Below are 12,905 nucleotides of genomic sequence, written 5' to 3'. Positions count from 1 at the left end.
TCAGTTTGTCATGGGAGAGTTTCATTAACTTTTCAAAATGTCTTCTCATATGGATAAGTTGTTTAAAAAATTGCAATTAAAATGCTTTTGATTTCAGCATAATGTGTGCTCAGTAGACACCAACTGTGAAATAGGCAGTTGGGCATATGATTCCAGCATGTGTCTTTGGAAGACATCATCATCAAGATAGATTTTTAAAGGCCTGAAAACTAGAGCAGGTCATGACCTAGTTCATCAATTTGAACAGAAGACAGTTCTGGACCCTGAACACAGGAAAACCACAAGTGTCTTTGTCACAAATGAAACTCAGACTGGATAGCAGCCAGATGGCAGGAGTGCAGTGTGAGTGTGGAGCCTGGGATCTGGTTGAGGGCCTTGCAATCTGTGTGTCTTCTAGCTGGAGATCACGGAGTTTGACTGAAAATGAATGATGACCTTCTTTACGTGAGTAAAGTGAGTGCAGGAGCAGTGGGTGCGTCTGTGTGGATCAGAAATTCACAGGGAAGCCGCGCTTGCAGTGGATGTGATGGGGAAAGGCCGTCCTCTATCCTAGTGCAGCGGTCTTCAACCAACGTCTCAGCTCCACAGCTCTTCTCCTCAACTCTACTCTGTGATGCTGGGGCTCTAGTTCCTTCCAGTACATTTCTCCTTTGCCTGCGGATTGTTTGCCTTTCCCATACCAGTTCCAAGGGTGGACTAGAAGGCTGGAAGGAATTTTCTGTTTTCCTGACTGGAGTATGACTGATAACAACCGCCATCAATTAGGGAAAGGAAAACTAATGGTTGCTGCTAGATGCTATGTGTCACCAGTCAGACTGGCAAAAAGTAAAAAGGATGATAAGATCCTGTTTTGGTCAGTGAGTGAGAATGTATAAGTGCTTATATGGTCTTCAATATGGATTAGTGTAGCCACTGTTGTCATGGACAGTTGGCAGTATGCATGTTTAAGGTTTATGTGTTTTGATCAATAAAATTGACTTCATGGCCCCGTGTTCAGAGAAAGACTCTCGCTTGGGTATAAGACACCTGCATACACTTGTAGCAGTCTCTCCTCAAAGGCACTAATTTCTGAGAAGGACCGACTCTAGGAGGTGACACTGCCGGCACTTAGGGACTGAAGTCTTCACGGAAAACAACTAGGATCAAACCCAGGACAGCCCAGGGCTGGAGAGCAGAGCCTCATCCTGCATGGCCCTTGCTCTTTTCTTCCCGCCTCTGCTTTGCTGCTGAAAGACTGAAACCCAACAGCGAGTTGAGAAGGTAATTTTAGAAATGTCTTCAAGAAGTAGTAGAGTAGTACTCTTACTAAAGAACAAGAAACATTATTAATGAGTAATGTGTGTGATATTCTGCAGTCCTATGAGATTTCTATGATTTCCCTATTATTCATTTTTATAGTAGATGAAAGCATTTTCTACTAATCCTTCTTTCTCAAAGAATTTCTATGAACTCCTAAGAATGCTTCTAGAAGTCTGAGATACTGAAATTGGAACTGTCTTCAGCATTGAGCACAGAAGAGTTCACAAACTAAACTGTGAGATTAGCACCCAAGTTAAATATTTTTACCAAGGACCTAGCATCTTTCCCGTGTTACCTTCCAGTCACTGCCTCCGGCCAGCTGTCCCGTCTGCTCCCTGTGGGCAGCTACTGTGGGACTCACTGTCCTGATCATTACTGCCAGGCACTCTTTTATGCTTCTTGTAGTATGGGCTCATTGATCCTAACAGTAGTCCTATGAAAAACTACTCTTATTTTCCCCATATTAAAGAAGAGGATCAAGACAGCATGCGTGCCTGCGTGCATGCTAAGTTGGTTCAGTCGTGTCGGACTCTTGTGACACATGGACTGTCGCCCACCAGGCTCTTCTGTCCATGGGATTTTCAAGAAAGGATACTGGAGTGGGTTGCCATTTCCTTCTCCTTAGTGTTTGTGATATTTTGCAGGGTCACACTGCTGTTAAATAGCAGAGCTGCAATTCAAAGGCTTTGAAATTTCTAGAACTCTCCTTTCACTTGCGCTCTCTTCCAGTGATTTCCACTCAGAGAAACTTTGAACCAGAAACCACCCCAGAACAGAGATCCTGTGTGGGAGGCAGTGAGGAGATTGTGTAAGGGAGTAGATTGTTCAGTAAAGCAGGACTGAGGGGAAGGTGGGAGGAAGAGTAACAGGTGTCGGGATCAGCCACTCAGCACCACATGTTGGCAACTTTTCTGGAGGAGATGAGTCTTCCCCCCAGATACTGACACCAACAGTTCTTTGCTGACTGGGTATAAATTAGTTTATCTGTGACTCCAGGACTAATTCATTTACCACAGTTTCAGAACTCCTTTATACCTTTTTTTTTTTTGGAGGGGTGGAATGGAGGGCTGCCCTCCGTAGCCTGCAGAATCGTAGTTCCCTGAGCAGATATCCATGGCACCTGCGCTTCCTATACTGGAAGCGTGGAGTCCAAACCACTGGACTGCCAGGGAATTCCAGGAATTCCACCTTTTGACAATCAAGTCCTGAGAAGTAATAGAGCCATTCCATAGTATACAAGGGCAAATGCTATTCCACAATAGGTTTATGTACACAAAATAAAGATTTAGGTCTTCAGAATGAAGAAACAAGTTTACCTTCATAAGAGTTTAATAAAAACAAATTAGAAAATTAAGGAAATGAACACATTTTCTAAATTTTATTAAAATGTAAACAAAATTTTATATGAAAATATAAATATGATGAGATAAAATAATAAATGAAAATATGTACATAAGAAACATGAATAACATCAGGGCAGTCATCGCTATGCACTGATTCCTGTGCAGCTGAATAATTTTATACCTACTTGCTTATTACTACTGAAAAAGGATTTATTTATTTAATTCAATAAATATTGTGGCTAAAGCAGAATTCACAGTCTTTTAAATGGCTGCAGGTGAGCGTACAAGGGTGATGTAGCATCTTAGTCAGTAAGAGTCATATCAAGGTGAGTTCAGGTCTCCATCCATCATCTTAACCTTTCTCGCAAGCTGGCTGATGAAGAGAAGGATCTCATCATCTCCACTCTGACAATTTCCCAGGCACAGTCGCTGTATTCCTTCTCTTTCAGGTAGATATGGATGCCCTGGAAGTACCTCTTCACGGCCAGTGTGGGGCCTCTCCTCCCCAGGGCAGAGTCTTCTCTCCCATCACTGCCCCAGGCAGGCGTCCAGGTCGTCCAGCTGCTGATGGAGTCCAGTGTGGAGCTGCTCCAGGAGGGTGGTGTCCCAGGCAGCAGAGGAGCGCTCTGTGTGGAAGAGGTTGAAGCTCTGCTGGAGCATCTCATGGAGCACAGAGATGGCCTGGGCCTCGTGGAGCTGGCTGCCCTCCACCATCTCCTGGGGGAAAGCGAAGTCTTTTCTGTCCTGCAGACAGAAGCAAGAGGAGAGTCTCCTCATTTGGTCCAGGAGCCTGAGGTTCTTCCTGCCAACCAGCATGTGGTTCGGAGACAGGCCACAGCCCAGGGATCCTCCCGAGCCGTAGCTGACCAGCACCAGGGCCATCAGTAGAGAGAGCACGAAGGCCATGGGGAAGATGAGGCTGCTGCTGGGCTGGCTGGGACGGCGTCTGGTGGAACCTTGAGGTAGGTTCTCTGATGCCATGCTTTCTAGCAAGGCCATTAAACAGGGAACATGATAGTTTTCATTTTCTAGTCATTTCTGTGCACTTTTACTTCCTTTTTTGATTTTCATTTATGTATTCACAGTATGATCGAAGAAAATGTCACCAATCTAAACTATTAATTTTTCCTACTTCTTGATAACTTCAAATGTACCCATCTACATGGATATTTATCAATCAAATGAGAAAGGTCTTTGTCTTAAGTCAGAATTAATGGACATTTGTAATTATATACATTATTGCTCTTTGTCTCTCATGCATAAATGTTGCTCTCCTCTTATCCGTGAACACATCAGGAGCCCTGATATTAGGCCCCTTTTTCCCCTCTTACTTTACATGGGAATAGAGGCTCCCTCAGCTCTGTGGTTCGGTATTTATTTAGGGATTTACCAGATCACTCTGTCAATTAAGTTCTTCAAAACAAATGATGAGTTTTCTCGAGTGTTTGATTTAGAGAAGAGGCTGATTACTATGAGTCCATGAACTCCTCCCCTGTTTCTGTTCCTTCTGGAACCCATTCCTGCAAGTCCATTTGGCTGTGCTTCAGGGAACCTGAGGTCAGGACTATTACAGATATCATCATTTTTTCCCACCATTTTCTTACTGGAGACTTGTTGTCCTCCACAGACTGGGCCAATACCCCCACCAGAATCCTGGTTCTTAGAGAACATTGGAGAGGAGACTCTCAATCCAGGATAATTGTATTTTCCCAGCAGCACCTCACTCACAAGGGAGAGATCACATGGAGCCACCCCCTGTCCTCTAGAGTGACAGAGTCCCTTCCTCCCCTTCTGGACTTCCTTTTTGAGGAGAGGCTCACCAAATCCTGTGGACTCGAAAATCTCCTTTCTGTGGAGGGCTTATTTGTTGGGAGAATTAATCATCTTCCTAAACCCCCGTCCTCTCCCCTGCAGTGTTTGTGTGAAGAACCCTAGTTCTCAGTGGTGACCTCCTCTTCTCCTGACCCATGTCCCCAGATGTCCAAAGTGTCAGCAGTGCTCAGATACTGAGAGCAAAGATGTATTTGTGCAAGTTGGTAGAGGAATTTCCAACTGCAATTATTTTGCTTTTAGTAGACAAATATTAACCGCTTTGCCAAGTATAGTTTTATTATTCAATCCTTTTACTTAAACTGTTCAAGACTTGTTCTGCTCAGCGTTTCTGAGATGGAAGAAGGAGATTCAGTGATGGTGTAGTCTCTCACTGGAAGCTTATGTCACAGAATCTAGTGAGTTACAGTTGTTCATTCAGGCAGTTGATTCCACCAGGCATCTCTGTTCCTCTGTTTCTTTCTCCCTCTGAGAATTTAGGATTGTGAGAGCCAGGTACTCATTCAGGGAGAAATAGCCTTCTTTCCTTTACTTGAGTGTAATTTTTTACTTAAAGTTTCTACATTCTTTTAGTGACTTGTTGGTCAGGATTTGTCTTGCTGCTTCTGCTCTGGTTCTAATTCACGTTGAGGTAAGAACAATAAAGCAAAGAAAGGCAGAGGGGCTGTAGCTCTATCATTTCAAAACTTTAGTTTTTGTTGTTGTTGTTGTTTCCCTTTGACACTTCCCTGGAAAGTAAAAGTCCACAGTTGTTTTGTGGGCAAAGAGAAAACTAATGTATTCTGAATGTCTGAAAGAAGGGAAGTGGTTTCCCCTGATGGAATGACTCATTCTGAGTTAGCAAATTCAATACAGCACAGCTGGGGACGAGGCTGTGGCAGAGGGGAAGCATGAGGCCAGTACGAACAACACGGAGCTTGGGGCATGGCTGCTTCGGACAGAAGCTCAAGGAAGGCCAAATCCTGGGTCAGTTGACTGCCCTTTGCTTTGGAAGATCAGCTATCTCAGTTTCCTTTCAATTAATCCATGTAGGATTAGTTTCAGGAGAGAAGGAAGAAGTCAAACCCACCACCTAACAAGAGCTGAACAACTAGAATGCCAATTGCTAGAACACGAATCCTCTTTGGCAGTGTCTTGGAGCCCAACCTTCCTGAGCATCTGCCTAGGTAACAAATCCGCCCAGGCAATGAGAAGATGCTTTGAGAAAAACTAAAAGGAAATGGAATTAAATGATTCCAAAAGACCCTGATCTTAATCAGGGAAATGGTAATTATGATATTAAAATAATCACTGAATTTTATTGCTTGCTACTAATGGACTAGCCACTTTCCAAGTTCTTTACAATTTTAACTGAATCCTCTCATTAACTCTTAGGTCACACGTACTTAGAATCCTGGAGAACAATATAAATCTGGACAAATGAACTATTCCAATAGCAGCAAAGATTCAAGGGCAAACCTTGGCGGCTTTGATTTGTCTGGAGGATCCCATTAAAAAATAAAAGGAAGGGTGAAAATCAGCATGACGTTAAGGAACCAATGAAGTAAGTGAGGAGGAGAATGAGATGACAAAGACCCCTTCAGTTCAGTTTAGTTCAGTTCAGTTCATTCGCTCAGTCGTGTCCGACTCTTTGTGACCCCATGAATCGCATCACGCCAGGCCTCCCTGTCCATCACCAACTCCCGGAGTTCACTCAGACTCACGTCCATCGAGTCAGTGATGCCATCCAGCCATCTCATCCTCTGTCATCCCCTTCTCCTCCTGCCCCCAATCCCTTCCAGCATCAGAGTCTTTTCCAATGAGTCAACTCTTCGCATGAGGTGCCCAGAGTACTGGAGTTTCAGCTTTAGCATCATTCCTTCCAAAGAAATTCCAGGGCTGATCTCCTTCAGAATGGACTGGTTGGATCTCCTTGCAGTCCAAGGGACTCGCAAGAGTCTTCTCCAACACCACAGTTCAAAAGCATCAATTCTTCGGCACTCAGCTTTCTTCACAGTCCAACTTTCACATCCATACAGGACCACTGGAAAAACCATAGCCTTGACTAGACAGACCTTTGTTGGCAAAGTAATGTCTCTGCTTTTCAATATGCTATCCATTTCAAATGCCACTATCTATTGTTTTGTAGGGCCACAGGATGTGGTCTAAAGTCAGCAGAACTAAGATTTAATTTAAATAGCGAAATCACTATTAAGCAGTTAGAAGGGAATATATTGTTCTGCCAGTTTAAAAATAAAGCAGGTGTTTGCTCATTGGCTAGTGGTTAGGATCCAGCACTTTCACTGCTGTGACCTGATTTCAGTCCCTGGATCCCTGGTTGGGGAAGTCCAATCACACAAGCCGTGCAGAAGGAAGTCTAAGCTTTTATGAGTGGTTTCTTCAATGAAATATAGTGAAATAACTTTATTATCCCTATGAGAAGTGAGCCCTCTTTTCTATATATTTTAAACTCTTGACCTTTCTTGTGAGTTTAAGTACAAAGAAAAAGCATCCTACAGTTTCTCGCCACATGAGCTCTGACGTTGCTCCTTCAGGATGACAATGAAAACATCTTTCCTCAGCAGGTTCTGCAGAATGAAGTCACTACTCACTGCAGTCCTGACCTCCAACACACCCTGATAGGAGTTCAGGATGGAGATCAGGAACGAGGCACTCTGTGCTCTGGGAAAACTGACACAGCAGGTCAGCAGAGAGTTAGATAATTTCCAGAGGAAATTTATGAACCCAATTTTGCACCTTCTCATGGGTAGAAAAGCTCTAAAATCCTTCAGAGAGACATCTGTTCCTCCTGATTCTCAGCCACATTCTCCCAAGATGTGAGCTTATCTGCACGTCATCCCTTCACCACAATCACATGCATACTGACCTCCCCAACATCCGTGGAGCAGTCCCTTAGAGCAGAAGAGAGGCTGACCTCCAGCCTGTAGTCCTCAGCAAGTCCTCCTGAAAAAATGAACTCCCACAGCCTGCTGTTCTCATTCTAAAGGAGGATACCTGCATTGCTCACCTCCAGTCCAGCTGGGTCATCCTGGTGTCGAGTCCAGTGAAGAACCTCTGCTCCTTGTTTTCCAGCTTCTGCTCAGGACGTGGCTGTTGAGGAGGCCTGTTTGTGACAAAAGGGAAAAACATATGTGCTTCCTAGACAGAAGCAGTGAAGATTTTTCTCCTTAGCAGGGAGAGACTGGCTTGAATTGTGAAGTAAGCCTCAATGCCTTATGTAGTTATCTTTTTTTTAAATTTCTAGATCAACTTATTAAATATCATTAAGTAATAGTATAGAATTGACATTGAAAAGTTATTTAGAAAATAATTTGTTAATAAAATTATACTTTTACCAGTAATAAAGGAATGTTTTTTACTTGTTTTAGGACCCTAATCCTCAAGAAGCTTTCTACAGCTCTCAATGTACTTTAAATGTCCTCCGAGGAGCTCCCCTGGTGGCTCAGTGGTAAGGAATCTGCCTGCCAAGGCAGGTGACACATAGGACTACACGTGGTCTAGAGGCTGTGAAGCCCGTGCACCACAGCCATTGAGCCTGTGCCTAGACCCCGGGACCGCCAGGACTGAAGCCCGAGTGCCCTAGAGCCCAAGCTCCTCAATGAGAGAAGCTACAGCAGAGAAGCCTATGCACCACCACTAGAGGGAAGCCCAGCTTTGGGCAAAAGTTCATGCAGCTATGAAGACCCAGTACAGTGAAAAATGAATAAATAAATTAAATTATATAAAAATTGCCCCTCTGACTTTACATGTAGCTATATGTGCTATGTGTCCCAACTGGGAAGAAGAGAAAGATGATTGATCCATCAATGTCCTCCTTCAAAATTGCCTACATTAAATACACGAATTTCCACAAAGATCTTTGTTACACTGAGAAATTGCGATCTCCCAGTCTGCACATTACTGACATATGTCCTGGGGGGATGGCTCTGTCCCACTGTTAATGAATGTTCTAAAGGCCTGCCTGTGACTCTTTTATTCAAGCTCGTTTGACTTTGTCTCTCAAAGATGCAAAGACATTATGGAGGAATTTAAGAACTTTGTGGACTGCATTGTCCCCAGGTACATCTTGCTCTGCTCTGAGATCCCTTGCTGGGTCCTAAGGAGGAAACATGTCTGGAGCTGTGACAGGAGTGGCCGTCTTGCCCCAGTGCAGCTCATCTGTGTGGTTCCATGTCCTGAGGACCTGCCGCTTTCCAGGGAACACTTTATACTTCTCTGTTCTCCTTGAGAGTTCTCAAACTGCGCTGACTTTCAACTCCAAGTTTGCTGCGCTTTGGGCTTTTTGAGCAAGTGAGACTCCTGACCCAGGCAAGCTCCTCCTAGTGCAATCAGCACGTGGAAGAGCCAGGTGGAGGCACAGAGGAGCCCCTGGAGTCTCCACCATTGTTCACTGTGGTGCGGGGTTCCCTCTATTTACTGTGTTTCTCTTTGAGGCGGGGCAGTCTGGACCTGCAGTGCTTGGCAGGCAGAGCAGGTGATCTCATAGGGGAGTGCCTGACAAATCTAGAAGTTTCACTCAGGTTCTGCTTTCAGTTGGTGGCTTTGCAGTCTTAAAGGAAAATGACAACCAGAAACCATAATGGAGAATGAAACAGCTATATGAATGAAGAGGACACCTTCATGCAGAGTGAATGAGGAGAACATGCTGGGGATTCCTACACCGGGAGGAAGTGAATGATTGTGGTATTTGAGTGTAAAGGTAAGATATTCACCTGACCTCTCACCAACTGACCACCATCTCTTCAAGCATCTCTACCACTTTCCAGGGAAACAACTTCGACAACCAACAAGAGGCAGAAAGCTGTTCCCAAGCTCTCATCAAATCCTGAAGCATGGATTTTTTGGATCATTGCTTTTACGTTACTTTTCTTTTGAAAAAATCTGAGTTACAAAACGTATTGGAGTAGTTATGTTCACTTCAAGGTCTTCAGAGCAACAAAAAACATAGGTAGAGCTTGTGAGTTTTTACTTCTAACATCCAAATCCTAAAGAAGGGACAAGGATTTACAAAATGCATTTTTTTAAATAAGCAGCCATTCAGGTTTGGTGTTTTAGGGAAAAAACAAAGTAAGATTTTTACAGTAAGAATTTAATGAGTGAAAAAAAATCACAAATTAACTAAATACAAAATATACATTTTCCCATAAATACACATACATAATATTATATCAACAAGATCATTTAAATATTTATAAATAGGTAAATAAATACTAAAATAGATAAATAATGGACCAGGTAGTGAATAAGTAGATAGATCAACTTCAGCATCTGTAAGGACCAAGTGCCTGTAGAGTAGAACATAATGTCACTTAATATTCCAGGAAATATTCGACAAATTGAATCAATTCAGGCCATGATGACAGCAGAAATGAGAGTCTTCCACATGGCAGTGCAGGAGGAAGTGTGGTCTGTTGGTCCATGAGAATCATTTCCGTGTTGAACCAGGTGTGTCAGTCCTTTCTCCTGAATCTCTCCTGCAAGTTGGTTGAGGAAGAGAAGGCTCTCATGACTTGTGCTCTGACAACCTCCCAGGCACAAGGGCTGTGTCTCTTCTCTTGCAGATAGAGAGTGAGTCTGTGGAAGTATTTCCTCACAGCCAGGCTGGAGTCCTCCTTGAGCAGGGGAGCCCCTCGCAGCCCCTCCTCCTGCCTCAGACAGGCTTGCAGGTCAGTGAGCTGCTGATCCAGTGCAGCGCGGAGCTTGTCGAGGAGGCTCTGGTCCCACACAGCAGCCAAGCCCTCTGTGCTGAAGAGCTGGAAGGTGTGCTGGGTCACCTCGTGGAGCACAGAGATGGCCTGAGCCTTCTGCAACTGGCTGCCATGCAGCGCCTCCTGGGGGAATGAGAAGTCATTTCTGTCCTGCAGGCAGGAGGAAGGGGAGACCCTCCTCAGTTGTCGCAGGAGTGTCAGGACCCTCCTGTTGGGCAGGCTGTGGGTGTGAGGCAGGTGGCAGTCCAGAGAGCAGATGGCGTTGCAGCTGAGCAGCAGCAGGGCCAGGAGGAAGGACCAGGCTGGGGCCATCTGGGACCTTGCAGATGCTTGTGGCCTGGGGAGGTGGGTGACTCTGTGAACTTGCTCTTAGTTCTCTGAAGACCTTTCTTCAGGCCTGTGTCTTAAGTAGGAGCCCATGGTTTCCATTTTCTGAAAGTTCCCTCTTGCTTTCTACTTTTGTTTTTGCTTTTCATTTTACACTCTCCAAATGGGTTAAGGCAGCATTTCTCAATCATTTTTTTTTTCATGTTGCCCTTCTTTCTTCTGACCACAGAGCCTTTTTAGATATATTTTAGGTGCCCTGATTGTGAAATTTTGATAGCACAGATATACTGGGTATGTTTTTATGTATTCTATGGGTATCTTTTCTCTGTACATAGAAAAAGGAAGTATAAATATTACTCTTTGTATTCAATGTAGAGTTGAGAATCATATAAAATTTTAAGCTATAACTTAAATGTGAAAGCTACTGATTTTTTAAAATTTATTATTTTATTGAGGATAATTGCCTTACAGAATTTTGTTGTGTTCTATCAAACCTCAACATTAATCAGTCATAGGTATACGTATATCCCCTCCCTTTTGAAACTCCCTCCCATCTTCCTCCCCATCCCAATCCTCTAGGTTGATACAGAGCCCCTGTTTGAGTTTCCTGAGCCATTCAGCAAATTCCCGTTGGCTATCTATTTTACATATCGTAATGTAAGTTTCCATGTTACTCTCTCCATACATCTCACCCTGTCCCCTCTCCCCATGTCCATCAGTTTATTCTCTATGTCTGTTTCTCCATTCAGTTCAGTTCAGTTGCTCAGTCATGTATGACTCTTAGTGACCCCATGAATTGCAACACGCCAGGCCTCCCTGTCCATAACCAACTCCCGGAGTTCATCCAAACTCTTGTCCATCGAGTTGGTGATGCCATCCAGCCATCTCATCCTCTGTCATCCCCTTTTTCTCCTGCCCCCAATCCCTCCCAGCATCAGAGTCTTTTTCAATGAGACAACTCTTCACATGAGGTGGCCAAAGTATTAGAGTTTCAGCTTTAGCATCAGTCCTTCCAAAGAACACTCAGGACTGATCTCCTTTAGAATGGACTGGTTGGATCTCCTTGCAGTCCAAGGGACTCTCAAGAGTCTTCTCCAACACCACAGCTCAAAAGCGTCAATTCTTCAGTGCTCAGCTTTCTTCACAGTCCAACTCTCACATCCATACATGACCACTGGAAAAACCATAGCCTTCATTAGATGGACCTTTGTTGGCAAAGTAATGTCTCTGCTTTTTAATATGCTATCTAGGTTGGTCATTACTTTCCTTCCAAGAGTAAGCATCTTTTAATTTCATGGCTGCAATCCCCATCTGCAGTGATTTTGGAGCCCAAAAAATAAAGTCTGACACTGTTTCCACTGTTTCCCCATCTATTTCCCATCAAGTGATGGGACCAGATGACATGATCTTCGTTTTCTGAATGTTGAGCTTTAAGCCAACTTTTTCACTCTCCTCTTTCACTTTCATCAAGAGGCTCTTTAGTTCCTCTTCACTTTCTGCCATAAGGGTGGTGTCATCTGCATATCTGAGGTTATTGATATCTCTCCCTGCAATCTTGATTCCAGTTTGTGCTTCTTCCAGCCCAGCGTTTCTCATGATATACTCTGCATATAAGTTAAATAAACAGGGTGACAATATACAGCCTTGATGTCCTCCTTTTCGTATTTGGAACCAGTCTGTTGTTCCATGTCCAGTTCTAACTGTTGCTTCCTGACCTGCATACAGATTTCTCAAGAGGCAGATCAGGTGGTCTGGGATTCCCATCTCTTTCAGAATTTTCCACAGTTTATTGTGATCCACACAGTCAAAGGCTTTGGCATAGTCAGTAAAGGAGAAATAGATGTTTTTCTGGAACTCTATTGCTTTCCCCATGATCCAGCGGATGTTGGCAATTTGATCTCTGGTTCCTCTGCCTTTTCTAAAACCAGCTTGAACATCAGGAAGTTCATGGTTCACATATTGCTGAATCCTGGTTTGGAGAATTTTGAGCATTACTTTACTAGCCTGTGACATGAGTGCAATTGTGCGGTAGTTTGAGCTTTCGTTGGCATTACCTTTCTTTGGGATTGGAATGAAATCTGAGCTTTTCCAGTCCGGTGGCCACTGCTGAGTTTTCCAAATTTGCTGGCATATTGAGTGCAGCACTTTCACAGCATCATCTTTCAGGATTTGGAATAGCTCAACTGGAATTCCATCACCTCCACTACCTTTGTTCATAGTGATGCTTTCCAAGGCCCACTGGACTTCACATTCCAGGATGTCTGGCTCTAGGTCAGTGATGACACCATCGTGATTATTTGGGTTGTGAAGATCTTTTTTGTACAGTTCTTCTGTGTAGTCTTGCCATCTCTTCCTTATATCTTCTGCTTCTGTTAGGTCCATACCATTTCTGTCCTTT

At 43.8% G+C, this 12,905-nt stretch overlaps 1 protein-coding gene and 1 pseudogene across 1 annotated transcript; both read right to left on the bottom strand.

Moving 5' to 3' along the window:
* Nucleotides 1-2,922: 2,922 nt before the first annotated feature.
* LOC113888610 lies at nt 2,923-3,673 on the bottom strand (annotated as a pseudogene).
* Nucleotides 3,674-9,798: 6,125 nt separating this feature from the next.
* Nucleotides 9,799-10,506, bottom strand: LOC113888612 (interferon alpha-H-like). The gene has a single exon (XM_027535650.1). It carries the CDS (start codon nt 10,490-10,492, stop codon nt 9,923-9,925), a length of 570 nt encoding a protein of 189 aa, XP_027391451.1. The 5' UTR covers nt 10,493-10,506; the 3' UTR covers nt 9,799-9,922.
* Nucleotides 10,507-12,905: the final 2,399 nt, after the last annotated feature.

This window comes from Bos indicus x Bos taurus, unplaced genomic scaffold (assembly GCF_003369695.1).
Source record: "Bos indicus x Bos taurus breed Angus x Brahman F1 hybrid unplaced genomic scaffold, Bos_hybrid_MaternalHap_v2.0 tig00000169_arrow_arrow_obj, whole genome shotgun sequence".
Lineage (NCBI taxonomy): Eukaryota > Metazoa > Chordata > Mammalia > Artiodactyla > Bovidae > Bos > Bos indicus x Bos taurus.
This window is presented reverse-complemented; position numbering and strand designations above follow the sequence as displayed.